Genomic DNA, 21,643 nt, shown 5'->3' on the forward strand with positions numbered 1-21,643 from the left:
CAAAGCAAAAAGGGGGTTTACCAGAGATGAAAAAGGCACTTATCACAAAGTAATAAAGGGTAATTATCAGAAGGAAAATGGCACTAATTAGAAAGGATAAGGGGCACGTGTCGAAAAAAAGGGGCACTTATTACAGAAAAAGGGGATATCTCTCAAATTTGAATTAGGGCACTAATCGTAAATGAAAAGGGGCACTTATAAGAATGAAATGAGGGCATCATAAAAAAAGTATAATTTACAACAACAACAAAAAACCAGGAAATCATGTAATTTCAGCAACATGTGTAAATCACTGGTATAGAATAGAAATAGACTACGAAATAAACAGGATCAGTAAGCAAATGCCCCCATTTATAACCCAGGACATGTAATCCCTAAAATATGCATATAAAATGTATATCGGACAATTAATCTTTGGCCCTGTCGTAGTCAAGAGTATGGTATCCGAATATTGGCCAAATGTGTCAGCTGTTTTTATGCTGAATAACAAATTAATTCACATATAGGTTGTTCTCAAATGTTTGTTTTTTTGACGGACCAGATGTGATAGCTGTAAGGTTCGAAACATGGGATTAGAGCAATGTACAATTAGATTGCTGGAAAGCCGGGCACGGCTCAGGCATTACTCAATTTTGTTTAAGAGTTAGACAAGCTACTTCTAAATTTTACAGCAATGACACTTGTAAACTGGAGATAATGAGGCTTGTTTTTGGTCTATATTGCAGCGAATCCAAGGAGAATTGTTACATTTTTTTAAAAACAGAGCCGCCGGTGCTTTCACTCGTTTAAATAGAGTTTCCTGAAGAAAAAAAATCACCCAATTTCACGGAATTTGAACGAATTTCATTTCACTGTGCCGTCTGTGCGACACCTTCTAACAGTAAATTCTCCCAACCATTTTTGAGTTTTCCATGAAAATTAGACATAAGACAGGCTTTTAAAAATCTCTCGACACGTAAATGTCTGGAATGGTATATAAAGCCAACTCATTGCTTTATGACGATTTACATTCACCTAAAATGTAATTAAATTGTAATAATATAGTTAGGAGAATTAAGGAATCGATCAGATTAGTTTTTCCCAATTTGTATCATTAATAATTGTCTGTTTTCACTCAAACTTTCATATAATCTTTAATTGTACATCTAGCATTGAAGTCACTACCTTAGCACCATTTTCTCCCTAAAAAGAGAGGTTATTTCTCAAATGAAATGAAAGGGCTATTTGACTTTCGAGAGAGAAATTTGTCTAGTTTAAAAGAAAAATTAGGAGAGAAAGAGAGTTCTAAATTGAAATGAAAGGGCGCTTGAAAGTCGAACGGCCCTTTCATTTCATTTTAGAAATAACATCTCTTTCTCTCTTAAAGACAATTTTATGAGAATAAATGTTCAATCTGAGGGCTTCTTGTGCTCTTTGAAAGGAGCACACAATAGGGGCCGTGCAATTTTAAATTTCGAGGGATGGATTAGAGATTTTATCGTACTTGGAAGTCAAATAGCCCTTTCATTTTATTTCAGAAATTAACTCTAATCCATCACTTGATATTTAAATCGCACTGCCTCTATTGTAGGCTCTTTTTAACGCGTACAAAAACGCCCTCATATCAGGCAGCAAGGAGCAAAACACGCCATTAATAGGGACTTTTAGATTGAGTGGACGAGAACACGACGAACGCCGACTGATCATGCGTGTCAACGTACTTAACTATGGAAGCTTAAAAGTGCCATTCAGATGATCATATGACAAGATCCAAGATCTTATCATGTCGACATCTTTTAGAACAGATGATGAGATGACAAGATCTAGGATCTCATCATGTCGACATTTTTTTAGAACAGATGATCAGATGACTAGATCTAGGATCTCATCATGTCGACATCCTTTAGAAGAGATGATCAGATGACGAGATCCCGGCTCTCACCATGTCGACATCCTTTAGAAGAGATGATCAGATGACAAGATCCCGGCTCTCACCATGTCAATATCCTTTAGAAGAGATAATAAGATGACGAGATCCCGGATCTCACCATGTCAACATCCTTTTAGAACAGATGATCAGATGACAAGATCTAGGATCTCATCATGTCGACATCCTTTAGAAAAGATGATCAGATGACAAGATCTAGGATCTCATCATGCCGACATCCTTTAGAACAGGTAATCAGATGACAAGATCTAGGATCTCATCATGTCAACATCCTTCAAAACAGATAATCAGATGACAAGATCTAGGATCTCATCATGTCGACATCTTTTAGAAGAGATGATCAGATGACAAAATGCTAGTTACCTAATCCAAGGCTAGTTATAGCTCAGTCTGGCCCTGGCATGCACAGTTCAGTGCCATGCGCTAGAGCTAGTGCATTATTGCATGCATGCGCACGTGCACGACGTGCGCGCATGATCGTTTTCAAACATCAGATCTCGACATGATGTGATCTTGGATCTTGTCATCTGGTCATCTGTCCTGACGGATGTCGACATGATGTGATCTTGGATCTTGTCATCTGATCATCTGTTCTAAAGGATATCGACATGATGAGATCCGGGATCTTGTCATCTGACCATCTATTCTGAAGGATGTCGACATGATGAGATCCGGGATCTTGTCATCTGATCATCTCTTCTAAAGGATGTCGACATGATGAGATCCTAGATCTTGTCATCTGATCATCTGTTCTAAAAGGATGTCGACATGATGAGATCCTAGACCTTGTCATCTGATCATCTTTTCTAAAAGATGTCGACATGATGAGATCATAGATCTTGTCATCAGATCATCTGTTTTGAAGGATGTTGACATGATGAGATCCTAGATCTTGTCATCTGATTATCCGTTTTTAAGGATGTTGACATGATGAGATCCTAGACCTTGTCATATGATCATCTTTTCTAAAGGATGTTGACATGATGAGATCCTAGATCTTGTCATCCGATTATCTGTTTTGAAGGATGTCGACATGAGATCCTAGATCTTGACATCTGATCATCTTTTGTACAGTATGTCGACATGATGAGTTGAATTATCTCGACATCTGAGTGGCACTTTTAAGCTGCCATACTTAACTGCCCATGTTGACTACAATTAGAAATCTTTTAAATTGCACTCGACGATATACATGCATGCAGGAAGTAACACTATGAATATTACGGACAAAGAAAGAGGACAAAATATACAGTTCCTCATTCTACCGTCAACAAAAGAACATCCCATCACTGCTCTTATGTAAAAATGTGTAGAACAGGTGAATATGCATGTGACACCTGTTCTACACATTTTTACATAATAGCAGGGAAGGGATGTTCCTTTGTCTACCTGAGGAACTGTATATTTTATGCGCACGCGGCATACTAGTACCTTGAGCATGTAAAGGCGCTATATAAATACCAATATGTATGTATGTACTAGATTTAGGAAAATTAAGGTTGACGCATTCTCGATCGCCGACTGAGACGACGTAACGCATGCGCAGTGCCTTAAAAATGACGTCACACGTTGCAGTCAAAGCTGTCGACGTGCAAATCTAAAAGTCCCTAATGCTGTACACAGCATTCAATGGCTTCAATGGCATGGTGCCCAAATCAAGTTCGAAACTCACTTCTGGTCAAGAATGGCAGATGAATCATCTGCATAAAAAGGACTTATCCTTTTATGATTAGGGATTCTTGCTATGCATTGTTACCTTCTTCGATCCAGTGATCTCGAGGCAGCAGGCAGCAAGAAATGTTGTAAAGTCCACGGGAGTGGTTGTAAGAAGCTCTTTCCAATTGTATACAACGAAAGGTTTCAATTCAATTCAATTCCATTCGCATTCATTTCATTTCCAACAAATAGATAACCAAAGGTATTACAGATATTGTTACAGAAAGTATGAACATTGTATGTTCACATTCATTTTGTATAACTTGATAAGTATATGTGTAGCGTATAACTAACCAATCAGACTGACAGCACATCGATAAAGAGCAAAAGGCGATTCAACCTGAAATTTAATCAGAATTAAACAATCATAAATAATATGTCAATTTTAAACTGTTTACAAACAATCTTGAATCAAATTAGTTGTATGATTAATGCATGTTTATTTGTTTACTGAAATTACATAATACACTGTTCCAAAATGAAATATCAACACCCTCTAAAGACTATGTTATATTTCCTTAGCCTTTGTGGCAGCGTCCAATCAGCCAACGTATCCTCACATGAACGTGAACGGGGGGGGGGGGGGGGGGACGGACGACAAATCTGTATTTCGTTAGTATCACGGTGATACCAAAGAAAAACACATTTCTACAATATTTACTTGTACATTTTGAAGGATTTGATGCGAGGGGTACGTAGCAACCGAGCGAGAAGATGTTTGCATTTGTATTAGTCTAAACGCTGCACTCTTGGGCCCTCCGGAGCCTAAAAGTGTGTTGCAGCATTTAGTCAGTATTTGCTCTACATTTCTTTGTGTGCATTTTTTTAATAAAAAACGTAAAAATTTAGGGGGGACATGTCCTTTTTCTGAAAACTTACCCCTTTTCATCATTTAAATTCCACGAGCATGCCCGAAAATTATCGCGAGTACACTAACTATCACGAGTACACACAGTCAGTGATACCACTTGGATATCTTGAACTCTCACTGGGTGGAAACCAAACATTTCACACAAAATGGAAATAAATGAAACAATAAACCATTGAAATCTAGTCTTATCTTTATTCCAAAACAAGAATACGAGACACAGGGTACTATTCATACACATTATCTATTACATCAAAGTCCATGTCAGCTAAACAATCGATAACTAATCAACACGCATTGTTTCCTTTAAAGCTAGGAAGATTTCTTTATTAAGTGATTGTGAGAATTTAATTTATTCTTGATAGATACACTTCATATTCTCTTAGAACTTTATTGACTACTCTAAAAAAATTATATATCAAGAATAAATCATACTCTCACAATCACTTAGTGAAAACAGATTTTAAACAAATGAATCCAACTTTCATGATGGGCAACAGTGTATATTGCCTGCCATCTTGCCACGTCAGAATGGTGTGAGCATCTGGAATTTAAGCACAAAAGAATTTCAATTTATCAGTTTATAAATGTTCCTTTCATTGACTAAAAGAGTAACGACCTCATGGAAGGTATAGACAAAATATACGTCTGGGGGGTGTTTCATAAAGCTGTTCGTAAAGTTACGCATGACTTTACGAACGACTTGTATACGAAAAGCCAAATGGGATGTTCAATCATTATTGATTATTATTTATTAAGTTAAACTGTGTAGATGTAGATTAACATTCTTATTATAACAACCATTTTTAGTACAAAGTATATTTTGTGCAATAATTTAATTGAGTATATTGGATATATCAGAAAAAACTTTGGGCATCCTATCTGGCACTTCATATACGTCGTTCGTAAAGTCATGCGTAACTTTACGAACTCTTTATGAAACACCCCCCTGGTTCGATTTGGAGAGATTTTTCATCATTCAATTGTTTTTTTAAATATTTTATTTGTTGGGTGCGAGATACGAATTACAAGTATGTAGATACCCTGCACCGTTATAAAGTTTATAAGGTGAAGGTTGTTATCTTGAGGTAGCCACTAACTGGTAATGTCTTCCTGTGGTCTACCACACCGGATTGCCATTGTCTCAATAAGTTAAGTCATTATCGTATCAACATGAATCTTGTTATCATTAATAGTTCTTGAAAGCTAATTAATAGTCAATTTGATGCTCCTGTATAATCAACATCGATTGTTGATTTGTAATTTATTGTAGATGATTACAGCTAGTTTCAGCTTTGGTGCACGGGGCCGCCCACGCAAACCTTGAGAAATTTGAAGATCTAGACCCGTTGTTATGCAATGCATCCTGTGATGCAACAAACGGGGGTTAGATCAGGGATCACAGGTTTCAATGCACACCAAGGGTGTCGATTTGTATCCGTGGTTGGGGGGATGATAGGTGCCAAAATATTTTCGGCAATGGATCAAAGCAACCAAAGTGGTAGAAGCGTGTGGCAAGTTGCACCCCTCCCAAGCGCGTAGCCAGGATTTAATTTCAGGGGGGGCGGTAGTGAGCACGCGAAGCGCGGTTCCTAGGGGGTTGGGTGCAGGGAGGGGGAATCCCCCTCCCCCGCGCAAAGCGCGGAAGCTTTGACGTTTCACTAAATTATTAGAGAAAGAAGACGATTCGTTGAACCGTTCTCGACTCTTAATCCTTGTTTGAATCAAATTCCCCTTCCTCCGCGCGTAGCGGAAGCTCTGACGTTTCATTAGATTATTAAAGAAAGAAGACGATTCTATGTACCATTCTCGACTCCTAATCCTTGTCTGAATTCATTTTTGTCCATTCCTGCGCGAAGCGCGGAAGCTTTCACATTTTATTACATTATTAGAGAAAGAAGACGATTTGTTGTATCGTGTCCTTCATGAATTCGGTTTCCCCCCTACCGCGCGAAGCGCGGAAGCTTTAATGTTTCAATAAATTATTACTCTTAATCCTTGTCTGAATTCATTTTTGCCCATTCCTGCGCGAAGCGCGGAAGCTTTCACATTTTATTACATTATTAGATAAAGAAGACGATTTGTTGTATCGTGTCCTTCATGAATTCGGTTTCCCCCCTACCGCGCGAAGCGCGGAAGCTTTAATGTTTCAATAAATTATTACTCTTAATCCTTGTCTGTATTCATTTTCGCCCATTCCGCGCGTAGCGCGGAAGCTTTCACGTTTCATTAAATTATTAGTATTATTAGTAAAAGAAGACGATTAGTTGTATCGTTTACTTTGACGTTTCATTTGATTATTACCCTTAATCCACGTCTGAATTCAGTTGCCCCCTTAACAGCTTTGCCCTGTTCGCTAAATTATTAGAGAAAGAAGACGATTCGTTGTACTGTTCTCTATATTAATCCTTGTCTGAATTCAGTTTCCCCACTGAAAATAAGTTGTGTCACAAATAAGTTGTGACATAATAATCTTTCTCCAAAAATGAAAAATGTTTTAGGAAATATCAGGAAATAAAATGAGTGAAAAAAATAAAAATAAAGATACAATGACGTGAATTTTAAAAAGGGTGAACGGAAACAACATAACAACTAGTGAACTATTTTATAAGTCATACTAATGTCCGAAAATCTTTCTCCTTGTCTCCGATCTCATCACGAAATCATCACAGAGTTCATCTATGTTTACACTGTCCAGGATTGTCTGATGTGCATTGTAGATTGCTACTTTTGTGCTTCGCGCTTAACATTTAGCTCGTTGCTTTTGATGCTGCGTCTTTGCATTTGGCGCACTGCATTTCTATGATGCTGTTGATTGAACAAATTGAATAAATTCATCAATTCCTGATGAAGCCGTATGGCGGCGAGAATTCAATTTATTGTTGTCTCATATACGGTTATCTTATTTACTTCGTATATATATATACATGTATATGTATTATGAAAATGAGATAGCAAAATGTGTATATTGATGGTCATCTTGCGAGTAATAACCATTAACTACTCTCATCGGACTCTCATCATTAATTTTTCTCTTCATTTTTTTTTTTTTTTTATGGTGAATTATTGGGGGGGGGGGGAATGATTGTACAGGCCATCCCCCCACCTGAAATATTGGGGGGGGGGGGATATATCCCCCCCATCCCCCCCCCCCCCCCGGGATCGACACCCATGATGCACACGATAAGAGGCACAAAAGGTGCAGTGTGCACATTGTGCTGAAGTTTATGTTTAATGTGCCTGGATACATGTGGCCATTTGGATTTTTATGCCAATTATGCAAAATGCTCAATGTAACCTTTTGGGCATCAAAGCTGAAATTATTCGGACACAAACTAGGATTACAAATCCAGAAACAACTTCAACAGAAAGAACCTTACAAGGTTCATGAAATCTGAAGTCAACCATTATGCCTCAGTCACACCTATACGTATTCGGCTTGCGTATCGCTGCGTATTTATAGCAAGCCGTTTTAACATTTATTCCTAATTCTTGATATCAAGAAATAGGAATAAATGTTAAAACGAATTGCCATAAATACACAGCAATACGCAAGGCAAATACGCAAAGGTGAGACTGAGGCATTATAGTTGTACGAATAAAAAAGGAATGACGTCTCAGACTTTTAGATTTGCACGTCGACATAGTGGACTGCTACGGGCATTGCAATAAATTTAAAATACATTTGAACTTGAAATGCGATGACTTCGCGTTCAGCTGCGGCAGAAAATAATCGATACATCAGCAAGCAAAAAACCAGTGAACCACGAATGTACCGTTGCGTTTCGAGAATAAATTCAGCAGATAAACCAGGCCTATTTATTATTCTTGTGGTTACCGGGGGAGGGGGTTTGATATGTACTGAGATTTGTTGCGGCAAAGCAGGGGCGTGTCTTCTTAGGGTATAACCCATCCGAATGAGAAGAATTTTCCTCGGCAGTATTGAAATTAAGAACTCACACATGCTAGCAAAACCCTTATTACATTGCATATGTTTGCATTTGAAACGCATTTGAAACTTCATAACTTTATTCGATATATTTTGAAACGTTGTAAAAAAAAAAAAAAAAAAAAAACCGTATACGTCCCCCCCCCCCCTCCCCACCTATCTCGTATTCAGTTCATAGCTTGTACTTTTATCATAATTTCGGGCAGGATGGGGGGGGGGTTGATCCCCTGAAAATATCCTGGGAGAGGTGTTACTGGGATCGCCGCCCCTGCCCACAGTACCACGTCGTAGAAATGGTGGTAGTTGTGGTAGAGGTGGTGGTAGTTGGGTGGTGGTGGTGTTGGTGGTGGTTGTCGTGGTGGGGTCATTGTGGTGGTGGTGTTGGTTATGGATGGAATAAACGGCCAAGTTCATGTGTTCATCTCCTTATGACATTCTTACGTAGTGCTTTTTCCATAGCCTACTTTTAACTCTGAAGGAGAACTTTCTAGAGGTCAAAGGAAGGTTAAACGTTCTACAGATATCGAAAAAGCATTGAAAAACTTTGATAAGGAAGCTGGTCAGCGCTTTTAACTTATTTATAGAAAGTTTGGGGATCACAATGAGTTTCTTATCAATACATTTGCTTTAAATAGAGACTAATTCGCTCCCTCTATTCTCATTTCTAAATCACCTGCCATCGAGGAAGGTCGAGTCTACAATCATGCCACTCTCCAAAGAGCTCGTGGTCTTGCTTTTGGCCTTTACGGCCGTTGCACTGGGGCAGATCGGCCAAGGTAGTAGTAAAAAGGCAGCAAGCAAGTCTCTACTAAAGAAATACCTTCAGTATGGCATCAACAAGGAACTTGGACGAAATGATATAAATTCCTTCATATATCCCAAACCAATCGATCCTAAGAAATCCATCTATTATGCTGGTGGAAAGATGGATCAGGCTATAAACAGAATTAATGATTTCGATTACGTGCCATCATCATCTATGCCAGCTCCTACACTCAACACTCAACCCAGACCCGTAACAGGACAACCATCCCCTTCAGCCGTGGGCGCCACCCCGTGCCAAACGGCGGAGCAATGGGAGGGCAGAGCCAGCGAGTGGGATCACATCATGCGCGTCAACAGCCGCTTCAACATGACCGTCGATGGGACTCATCGAAGAAAAAGGATTGTTAAACAACTCCCAGGAATAATAATAATAATAATAATATGACAAATTTATATAGCGCTTGTGACAAAAGTTTCAAAGCGCTGTACATGTACACAAATCAAAATTACTTCAAACAAAATCGATATTACTAATGGAATTAACATTACTCAATTACCAAGAAAACAAAATATTACCTACATAACTTAACTAATTATCATTACTTATATTAACAAGAAAATCAAATATTTCTATCATAACTTAACAAATTGACATTACTCAAATTACCAAGAAGATCAAACATTACTAACATTACTAAAGAAATTAACAAAACATGTAAATTCCTTGGAAATTATCACATTATATCAGTAATAGTAATAATTTGAAAAGACATTATAGAGTTATTTGGGTTGCTTTTGGAATAGATGAGTTTTTAGATTCTTTTTGAAAATGTCAATGGTGGGTGAGTCCTGGATATGGGCGGGGAGAATGTTCCAAAGAGTGGGGGCACAGACTGAGAAGGCCCTGTCACCATAGCGGTTGTGGGTGCGAGGACCGAGTGCGAGCTGGGGTCTGGATGATGATCTAAGGTTCATGCCGGTAGTCTGTTTGGGTGAGATCAGTTCAATCAGGTATGATGGTGCGTGTTGATGGATGATGTGGAACGTGAGGAGAAGAATCTTGAATTGGATACGTTGGGGAATTAAGAGCCAATGTAGGGTGCGGATGACTGGAGTGATGTGATCGTGCTTTCTGGTGCGGGTGATTAGACGTGCAGCGGTGTTCTGGATGTGCTGGAGTGGGGCCAGATGAGAAGCAGGTAAGTTGATTAATAATGAATTACAGTAGTCTAAATGGGACGTTACCAATGCATTAACTAGTCGTTCAGTAGAGCTGCGATCAAGGTATTTCCGGATTTTCCCAATCCTATAAACTCCGAAGCTAGCTGCCCGACACACCTTTCGGATGTGCTCTCTTAAGTCTAACGAGTTATCAACGATAACACCCAGATCTCTAGCAGAATTGGTCGCAGTAATAACAGCTCCGTCTATGTGAAGGCTAACCGACTCGTTCCGTTTCCTAAATTGTGATGTAATGTGGATGAGCTCAGTCTTGTTTGCATTGAGCATCATGTTATTGTTACTAGCCCAAGACTTCACATCTGTCACGCAGTCTTCCAAAGACGAGATGCCATCAGCCAGGTCGTTGCGTTGCATAACGATGTACAACTGGGTATCATCAGCATATAACATGTGGCTTATACCTTTGTGGGCTGTGATGACGTCACTCACAGGACCAGTATATAGAACAAATTCCAAAGGTCCCATTACTGAGCCCTGCGGTACCCCCAAGTTAGAGTTAGAGGGAACGGGTATGTCTTTATTGCATGAATTCGTCGCTGTTTTCACGAAGTGACGGTAGTGAAAAAAAAATGCATCCACTTTGCGTTACGATTTTCCTCACTACCGTCACTTCGTGAAAACAAGGACGAATTATCTTTATTCAAGAATAAAATAATTATTCCTCATATCACAATTCATGTTATTTAAATGTATATTTTAAAGTTCCGGTATTCGGGAAACCATCACCTTAAGCTCATCGCACACTATACGGTCTGACTTGAATTTACCTTGATGACAAATACATTAAGAAAGATGTTATTGCCTCCCTCGCTTCGCTTTATCGCAACATTTAGATACTGGAAAATTAATACTCGGGCAAAAGTTGTCAGCCCTCCTTACTATGACTAATTTCCAAAAGAGTCCCTCTATAGCAACGTGTGAATGTAGGTCTACCCTATTACAATCTGATACCGGAGGTACCAACTCCGTCTCATCCTTCTAATGACAGAGTCATGTGCCCTTTAACAAAATCTTTGATAGAAATATTAGCATAAAGGTATAATAATGTGTACATTTAAGAAAATATATAAACAATACAAAGAATATGGAGGAGCCAGCAGAGGCCATTGGCCTTTCAAATGCCGGGCTCCACTGGCCGCAGATTATTATACAAAGTAAAGAGAAAATAAAGAGTGGGTAAACCATAAACAAGTGTGTACAGCCGGCTAATTTAACACAATTAAGATAGAAATTCCTTCATTAGATGGCGTTTATCTTTTCGTTTCAATGAGGCAAGAGATGGGCACATTTTTATATCGGTGGGTATTGAATTGCAAGTCAGTCAATAGTGTTTAATTGCTCAGCTATGCCAGCGTAAAGGTACTATTATGTAGGGCCCGATGTAGAGGTGTCGTGGGCGAGTGGATACGTCGCCGTACTGTCGTTCACAAGGTCTGCGGTTCGAATCCCACCGCAGCACTAATGTCCAAGATATTGATCTACATACATGAGCCACACTCCACCCAGGTGAAGTAAATGGGGACTGGTAGGAAGGAATTCCTTGAATGCTATGATCACCGAAATCGGTAGCCTAGCAGAGCCGGAGTAATATTGGAGCGCTTTGAGCACCTTGCAAAGTGGATATGTGCGCTATATATAAGAATCCAATATTATATTATTTTTGTTATATTATACTATATTATATTATATTATATTATATGTCCCATTTGCAGCCAACATCAAACTCTGTAGAACTTTGCAGGGATAATGAATATGTCACGTTTTTCCTTTCTGTGTAATTTAATTGTTAAACATGTTTTGGCATGCAAATGGGACATAGTACCATTAAAGGAGTGCAGAATATCTGATTCAGTCTTGAAAATGAAAACAGTTCTTAGTATTTATACTGCGCTCTCTCTTCCTTCCTATCTTTCTTGTTTTCTTTCAATCTTCCTTTATTCTTTCGTAACATCATCAGGACCTACGAGTACATCATGCTTTACGATGAAGAGATACAGTACGTCATCAACCACAACTATAACACATGCACTGTGGAACAGCTAGGAACATATGGCGCAATTACACAATTCCACCAAACTCTACTCTGGAGGACTTCTACGAGATAGGTGCTCCAGGAAGCGGCTTCATGGTCCAAGAGTGGTCCGATAGAACCCCAGGAAAGCAAAGTAAGTGTACCGGTACATTTTCTTTAGGATATTTGTGAGGTATATGTTTAATGACTAGTTTATCCGACTGCTAAGAAGGCATTTGTACGCTTATAAGTAAGCAACCAGAATATCAAAAGCGTTAAGTCCTCTCCGAGGGACTTGGTGGTGAGAATTAAAACCTTACCAAACAGCACGAGCGCAACCGGGATCTCCCGGTTATGAGACCATTGCTTTACCACTCAGCAATCGCGCCTCCTCGTCGTTCATGTCAAAATCATTGTCTCACTCCGCTTCCTCCTTTCTCTTCTCTTTCGTCGTTTTTTAACGTTATGCAGATGAAAGTCGGATTAATACAAACACTTACCCTGGCTGCTGGCCTATGACCGAAGTCTTCATGAAGAAGGACGAACAAAACAGAACCATCCAGTCGGTCAGTACCAGGTTCTTTGACCTCCACTCCGGCATTCAGAACATGTCAGTCTTTACACCTCCTGCACTTTGCAAGAACGCTCAACGTCCGATGATCGACACTGAACAATCTAGTGTTCACGTCATGTCTGAAGGAACCGGGAAATGGTCTGATGGTGATACAGTATTTGACACAGGGTCTGGTGAAGAAGGGTCTGGTGAAGAGTCTCTTGAATCTGGTGAATTGTTTGGAGAACGGTCCGGGGAACGGTTTGATGGTATTCTGAAAATGTGATGTGTCCTGGCCGGGGGTTAACACATCCTTAACATATCTCTTAAAACATAGGCAGATTAGCATTCCTTCACGGACTAATCGATTGCAAGAGCGTTAAGTGCTATTAAGCTTCATATGCAACCCCACAATATCAGTTTGTTATATACACTAAAATACTATACAAATATTGAAATTGTTATATTTAATATGTTTACAAATAATGAATATCGAAAATGAAATACATATGAGCCGGTAAAGTCAGAATTTCCCTGAGTGATATACATGTAATAATTCCACGAGGCCGCAGGTCTCTGTCTGACACCGCCTATGATAGCTTCTCAGCCTATGGGATGCTCTCTAACAAAAGCCCAATTTTACATAATTATACGTACATGTATATGCATCATTTGAAGTAAATGGGTTCCTAGTTTCGTCAGTGGATTCAACCTTTGACAAAGGACAACAATTTGGTCGATTAGATGCAAGACATGACTTTTATCCATTGAATGGACGAGCGAACAACTGGATGTGCATTGAGATAGAATAAAATGACTAAGATCGGTTACAAGTCTAGACTGATTAAAACTAGTATTTACTGTATTTTCATATTGTATTTACTCTTTTGTCATGTTACTCTTCTGTACATGCATATGCATGTTCATTGTTATGTTTATATTTACTCTGTGAATTTATAAATGTCACCATATTGTCAAATGCATTAGAATCAGAATTTGAAAATAAATGATACTCGATAATTGTTAACTTATTTTGGGGTAATCAAAGTTTGATATAATGTCCTCATTAGCCTGACACAGACCCTTGCAATGCTTCTGTGGATAATGTGACCCCCCCCCCCCCCTCTTCTTCCTTCCAACCCTTTGTAACTAAACTGTTTTTTTTTCTGCTACAGGATTGTCCAAACTTTCCAAGCAACAGACCTCATATTTACTTCAAAATAATGACATTTTGTTATCATCTCGTCTGTTTACCCAAGATCACCCTCCTTTGACACAGATTCAATAAAGCTTGGTAGATGTATCAGGCCTAAAAAAAAAAGATGTTGTATTGCCCCCCCCCCTCCTCCTTTTTTCTAACCGTTTTTTAGAGAAAAAAATGTATTAAAGCATTCAAAACTGAGAAATATCAGCCCAAACAGTACAACAACAACAAAAAGTTTTGAAGAAAAAAAAGAAGAAAAAATAAAAACTTCTGACCGACGACCCATTTTTGGGCACGTAAAGGGCAATACAACATCCTTTTCTTTCAGGCCTGACACAGATGTCTGGACGACATGTTATAGTTTATGTGTTCAACGGTGTTGTCACTTCACATTCAAATAATACATAATAGGCATTCACATGATTGCGAACATCGTGGAAATATGACCCCTTTTCATTTCATCTTTAATTTAAGTTCTGAATACATAATAAAATCAGTATGCATTAAAACATGCATGACAAATATAAACTTATAAACAGAGCTGCACAGGGCTCCAAGATCAGCATAGCTTGATGCCTATAGTGAGCCATGGAAATTAAGTACAAGCAAAAATACATGAATTTGGGGGGTTCCTAGTGATGCAAAAGTACAACAAAAAGAGAAGAGACGAATGATAGGTAGAGATTGGAGAGTGATTGGGAGAAAGAGAGAAAAGGAGAGATAGATCGAGAGAGAGAGAGAGAGAGAGAGAGAGAGAGAGAGAGAGCGAGAGAGACAGGAGGGGGGAGGGGTTGAAGTGAGGAGTTACAGATGATTGCACTTTTCGTTTCTAACACATTTCATGAAATTATTTGCTCTTTTTGAAAACTTATCCCCTTTTTTCAAATCCAAAACAAAGTATATATGTATTTGTTTTTTTCAAATCCAGGAGCATCCCCCAAATTATATTTTTTAAAGCAAAATTTCTAATTATCATGCGTACACAAAGTCAATATGAAGTGATACTACTTGGATTCTTCTACGGAACTCTCACTAGGTTGACACAAAAAATTTCATACAAAATTGAAATAAGTGAAACAATATCCATTGAAATCTAGTCTTATCTTTATTCCAAAACAAGAATAGGAGACACAGGGTACTATTCATAAACATTATGTTGTCATATTACATCAAAGTCCATGTCAACAAAACACTTCTAACTATTCAATACACCAATAAAGTTAGGATGATTTTTTTTTCATGAAGTGATTGTGAGAATTTGATTTATTCTTGATATATAAATATCCTCTCTGAACTTTATTGAATACTCTAAAGAGTCATAGGGGTTGATCAATAAAGTTATGAGAAAATCTAAACTTTTATTAAATTTATACTCTTACAATCACTTCATTAAAAACCAGTTTAAAAAAAAAATGATTCCAACTCTTTGGGCAACAGTGTATATTGCCTGCCAACTTGCCAAATTAGAATGGTGTGAATTTCTACATTTTATGAACATGTTTATTATGCAAACACCCTATAACTTCTCAGCAGACAGAAGTATCATTTTCTGCACATCATGCTCTTTATATATTCAACCTGCCGCTAAAGGAAATAAAAAAGGTCACAAATTATTAATTAGCGACCTAATTAAAGTTCATACAGATCAAGATTCTTACTATTTAGCTTCATCTGTATGGATCTTAAAGTTTCAAATTGTCTTTTCACATTTATATTATGAATAATTGATAATACTCACAAAATTGAATTTAGAAATACATGATAATTAAATTGGCACTTGATATATATGAATACAACTGCCTAAACTACCACATTATTTATGTGTTCATAATTAAAAATGACTGCAAAACAATTATTCATCAATTGATTGGATAATAATACATGTAGCTACATCAGGCACACATAATGCACATACCTTCTTTTTCTATTATAACAAGTACATGTAAGATAAAGTTGCAATTTCTGGAGGAAAATGATTACAAATAGGGAACCAATGATCAACCCAAAAATAATTCTACCACGAATCTGCTGAATACACATTAAGTCATTACAATAAAAGTAGCATGTAATTTTTTCACAATGGCCTCTAAATTAAATATCCAAGAATTCTCCCCTCCTTTTTCTCTCATCTCTCTCTCTCTCGTCTCTCTCTCATCTCTCTCTCTCTCTCTCTCTCTCTCTTTCTCTCTTTCTCTCTCTCCCTCTCCTTCTTTCTCATCCCTTTCCATTCTCAATTTCCTCAGTGCTTAAGGCAGTTATATCATAAGAGAGCTGTACGTAGAGCTGGTTGTGTAGCACATATCAATTAAACATAACATTTGCTTGTAGACATATTGAAAAGAAAAACCAAAATTGATGGCACAAAACTATTGATGGCAAGAAAAATGGTCAGAAATTTGCATACTAGGAAATCGCGAGTCTTGTTCACCATCAGGTTTAAAGGAAAGACACTAGAAAGACACTGGCTAGTCAGAGGAGCACAAAAGCCCAAATGAAATCATACAATTCCATTCTAATACATCCTACAGTCACTTGATTAAATGCCGACTCTATTACTACGCCTGTTCAAGGTGTCTCTACAGAATGCATGTTATACTTTGTGAACCTTGATGATACACAAACCAACTAGTAGCTTGCATAAAACTCTACAAAGCTTCATCAATCAAAAGTGAAAGGAAGCATATTATCCATGTACTAGTGTCCTACAATCGTACTGTACAGTTTACAAAAGTTGCTTGGCATGCTGGAAGAACAAATTTATATTGTTTTGTAAGTACATCAAAAAAGCAATTATATGTGCAATCGTTTAACAAAAGTGTAAGGCAGACTGCACTTTTTAACTTTTGTATGGCGTTTTTTTTATTGTGTGTGTGTGTTGTTTCCTGCAGCTTATACATGCATGCGCCGATCCAGAAATTTTGGAGAGGGGTGGAGGGCATGATAAAAGACGGACAGAAGCAGCGCGTTCCACGCTTGCGCGGAAAGGGGGTTGTCTGGGAGGGGTTGTGCCCCACTCCCCCCACCCCCCCCCCCCCTAGTTGGAGACAATTTCAATTTTCAAACTCAATGCACGCGCCTTGGTGTATATTTTTTTTCAACATTTTCACGATAATTATTGGCTTTATTATTTCTCTACAGTTGAAAAGAAAACTTGTGAAAATTTTACTGACTGTTTTAATCGCTGACCATATCAGAAAACTAGGACTGAATCAAAATGTTATGTGATTTGACCTGTCCATTAGACTTAAGAGGAAGGTCGAGTTCTGGGGAGAGGTGAAAATAATTTGTGAGCGTTTTCATTGTTATTAAGCAAATGTACCTAATAATAGAAAGAAAGTTTGTATCTTGAGGAAGCTACTAGATAAGACAACTGGTAATGACTTCCTGTTATCACATCAGGATGCAATTGTATCATTAAGTTACGTCATCATCAAAACTAAAAGACACCATAGGCAATCATACAGTGGATAAGCTGTTTGGACACAAGATAAAAATTGAAGTGATTGACAGTCACTGACTACTATCATTTATTAAGGCCTTTGAAATTCCCTGACTTTTCACTAATTTTGCTCGAATTTCGCTCAAGATAGCTGGGAACCCTGCCTTTTTCATCATGCCAACTGACCACCTTCTCAAGAGAAAAATCAATTACTGTTCCTAAATTGCATAGCCCAGTATACCTTTAATTATAAAGATTTCTTAATTATAAAGATAACTATAAAGATAATCAAAATTTAATGCTTTCAGACATTATTATTTGTAATCATACATAAATTTTGCCTTCTATTTATCAGTTTAGGAAGACTTGATCGTATTTCATGACAAGGTGACATTTATCTAGGAAGAACTTATCTCGCGTTTGCGTCTCCTCGTACAACCTGTAACGATTCTCATCAGAAAGGTCAGATATGAGCTTTCGCTGCTCCGTGAGGTAGAGTTTTGGTGCTGGAGTGTGTATGCGGAAACTGAAGCTCAGGGAGCAGCCGTGGACGACTTCCGTGTGATGCCTCATGTTGGTGTACCAGAACATCATGTCACCTGAAACAACAGCAGGAAAATATGTACCGAAAAAACTGGTGACTGATTGTCTATTCATAACATACATTAATGGCATCGTTTAACAATGTTAAATCTAAGATGCACGGCCCTACATGTTATCAGTGTCTGTGATATGGTGTAATATTAGAGCCCTAAAAAACTTGCGCTTCAAAATGATCAAGAAGTGCCTCAAAAAAGTAAAAATCTTTGCAGTGGTGGATCTAGGGGGGGGGGGGGGGGGGGGGGGGGGGTCACAGGGGGTGTCATGTGTCCACCCCCCCCCCCAAAAAAAAAGTGTGAATTGTCGACCGGCGTGATTTTCTAATTTGCGGGAGCAAAAAAAAAAAAAAAATTGGCCCCCCCTGTTACACCCACAAATGTAATAACTCCCACAAATGTAATAACGCCGACAAATGTAATAACACTTTACCCACAAATGTAACAACACCCACAAATGTAATAACACTTTACCCACAAATGTAATAATTTCACCCACAAATGTAATAACCACTTTACCCACAAATGTAATACTTTTGAATCACCCACAAATGTAATAATGACTTTACCCACAAATGTAATAAATTTGAAGTGATATTTTGAATCACCCACAAATGTAATAATGACTTTACCCACAAATGTAATAAATTTGAAGTGATATTTTGAATCACCCACAAATGTAATAATGACTTTACCCACAAATGTAATAAATTTGAAGTGATATTTTGCCGAATTTGTTCAAAACTAAAACCCTGTAATAAAGCATGGGTATAGCTAACTACCACCTAGCCAACTACCCCCGGACATCTACCCCCAGTCAACTACCCCCTCCCCGGACATCTATCCCCTGACATCTTACCCCATCCAACTACCCCTCCCCCTGGACAAGTAACTCCCCCTCCAACTACCCCCCCCCCCTCCCGGACATCTACCCCCAAGCAAATTAAGGTAATTGGGGGTAGTTGCCCAGGGGTAGTTGGATGGGGGTAGATGTCCAGGGGTAGTTTTCAGGGTGGGGGTAGTTTGCTGGGGGTAGTTAGAAGGGATAGTTGGATTGGGGGGGGGGGGGAATGTCCGGGGGTATTTGACGGGGGTAGATGTCTGGGGGTAGTTGCCCGGGATAGATGTCCGGGGGGTACTTGACTTGGGGTAGATGTCCGGGGGGGGGGGGGGGGGTATTGTCCGGGGTAGATGTCCAGGGGTAGTTAGCTGGGGGGGGGGGGTTATCATTATAGGGGGTAGTTAGCTGAGGGTAGTTGGCAGGGGGTAGGTATCCTAGATTCTCGATTAGAGATTATGTCTGACATTTCTTTCCTTTGAAATACCCTGGGTCTGGAAGACTACGCTCTATACCCATGTTATTCCACAGGAATGAGATGGTGAGGTCTTAGTTTGAAGATTTTTTTTTTTTTATAACCGAGTCTGAAGTCAAGACTACGTTCTAATCCCATGCTTTATTACCGGGTCTTAATTAGGAAGATGGAGTTGTTTTGTTTTATTTTGTGTTTTTTTTTTTTTTTTTTTAACTTTTGAAAACCGGGTCTGGAGGAAAGACTACGCTCAATACTTATGTTCTTCCACAGGAATAAAATGATGGGGTCTTAGTTTGGAGATTTTTAAAAGTTTTGAAATAACCGGGTCTGGAGCAAATACTGTGCGCTTTACCCATGCTTTATTACAGGGTTTTAGTTTTTAATTCGACAAAATATCCCTTCAACCCAGGACCAAAATCCAATTGAAACCAGTTGAAATCTCCAACTGGTTTCAATTGGTTTCAATTGGTTTCAACTGGTTTCAATTGGTTTCAATTGGAATAGAAAATTTCCAGTTGAAACCGATTGCCGAACTGGAAAATATTGTTATGGGTACTCATTTCCAGTTCAAACCACCAATAAGAAGTGCAACTGAACCAGTAAGGTAATTTTCCAGTAACTCAATTGGTTCCAGTTAGAAGTCATTTCCAGTTACCCAACTGTTCCACCGTTCATTTCCAGTTAGAAGTCATTTCCAGTTACCCAACTGGTTCCAGTTAGAATTCATTTCCAATTACCCATTTGGTTCCAGTTAGAAGTCATTTCCAGTTACCCAACTGGTTCCAGTTAGCATTCATTTCCAGTTAGAAGTCATTTCCAGTTACCCAACTGGTTCCAGTTAGCATTCATTTCCATTAGAAGTCATTTCCAGTTACCCAACTGGTTCCAACAGTCAGAAGTCATTTCCAGTTACCCAACTGGTTCCAGTTAGCATTCATTTCCAGTTAGAAGTCATTTCCAGTTACCCAACTGGTTCCAGTTAGAATTCATTTCCAGTTACCCAACTGGTTCCAGTTAGAATTCATTTCCAGTTACACAACTGGTTCCAGTTGGCATTCATTTCCAGTTAGAAGTCTTTTCAGTTACCCAACTGGTTCCAGTTAGAAGTCATTTCCAGTTACCCAACTGGTTCCAGTTAGAATTTATTTCTAGTTACCCAACTGGTTCCAGTTAGAATTCATTTCCAGTTACCCATCTGGTTCCAGTTAGCATTCATTTCCAGTTAGAAGTCATTTCCAGTTCCCCCAACTGGTTCCAGTTAGAATTCATTTCCAGTTACCCAATTGGTTCCAGTTAGCATTCATTTTCCAGTTAGAAGTAATTTCCAGTTACCCAACTGGTTCCAGTTAGAATTCATTTCCAGTTACCCAATTGGTTCCAATTGGAAATATTTCCAGTTACCCAACTGGATCCAATTGAAACCAGTTAATTTGCATATTATATGCTTGTGTGCAGATCAATGTTTTATGTATTTATTTTGATTTACAATGTACTTATTAATTAATTTTCATTTGCAAGTAATGCATTTGTTTTAGATAAATATAAAGATTAATTAGCAATGATAAGCATGTTTATTAGTAACATATTTTTGTAATTACACAGATTAAAAGTTTATTAGTAAAACACTAACCATGTACACAATACATCAAATACAAACATATATAATGGCAATGCCTTCCTTGTTAAGTATATTATAGTCTGCATATTATAATGCCCTTTACATTGTACTTAATGTAGACACATATAACAATGTTTCCTGTGTTGACATGAGCGATAATTAGTGCAAGAGCTAATTAACTTATAACTAATTAGTTTATGCCAACTGTAAGTTTCAATTGGATCCAATTGAAACCAATTGAAACCAGTTGAAACCATTTTGAAGCCAACTGGTTTCAATAGGGAAATTGGAACAACTGGTTCCCAGTTTAAACCATTAGGCAACTGGAACCAGTTGGCAATTGGTTTCCAACTGGTTTTCAATTGGAACCAGTTGCAATTGGTTTCAACCTGGTTTCAATTGGTGAACCAGTTTGGCAACTGGTTTTCAATTGGAACCAGTT

At 38.3% G+C, this 21,643-nt stretch overlaps 2 protein-coding genes across 2 annotated transcripts in view; one reads left to right on the forward strand and one right to left on the reverse strand.

Moving 5' to 3' along the window:
- The first annotated feature begins 12,315 nt into the window (after window positions 1-12,315).
- Window positions 12,316-14,084, forward strand: LOC100893150 (mammalian ependymin-related protein 1). Its single transcript, XM_030973790.1, has 2 exons — window positions 12,316-12,632; window positions 12,950-14,084. Exons 1-2 carry the CDS (start codon window positions 12,491-12,493, stop codon window positions 13,315-13,317), a joined length of 510 nt encoding a protein of 169 aa, XP_030829650.1. The 5' UTR covers window positions 12,316-12,490; the 3' UTR covers window positions 13,318-14,084.
- A 1,233-nt stretch (window positions 14,085-15,317) lies between these two features.
- Window positions 15,318-21,643, reverse strand: part of LOC586955 — a 15,667-nt gene continuing 9,341 nt past the window's right edge. The window contains exon 7 of the mRNA XM_030973791.1: window positions 15,318-18,273. Coding sequence (XP_030829651.1) covers window positions 18,026-18,273 — 248 coding nt within the window. The 3' untranslated portion in view covers window positions 15,318-18,025. The remainder of the gene's footprint in view (window positions 18,274-21,643) is intronic.

The sequence above is a fragment of the Strongylocentrotus purpuratus genome, unplaced genomic scaffold (assembly GCF_000002235.5).
Source record: "Strongylocentrotus purpuratus isolate Spur 01 unplaced genomic scaffold, Spur_5.0 spur5_scaffold_7, whole genome shotgun sequence".
In the NCBI taxonomy this organism is placed as follows: Eukaryota; Metazoa; Echinodermata; class Echinoidea; order Camarodonta; family Strongylocentrotidae; genus Strongylocentrotus; species Strongylocentrotus purpuratus.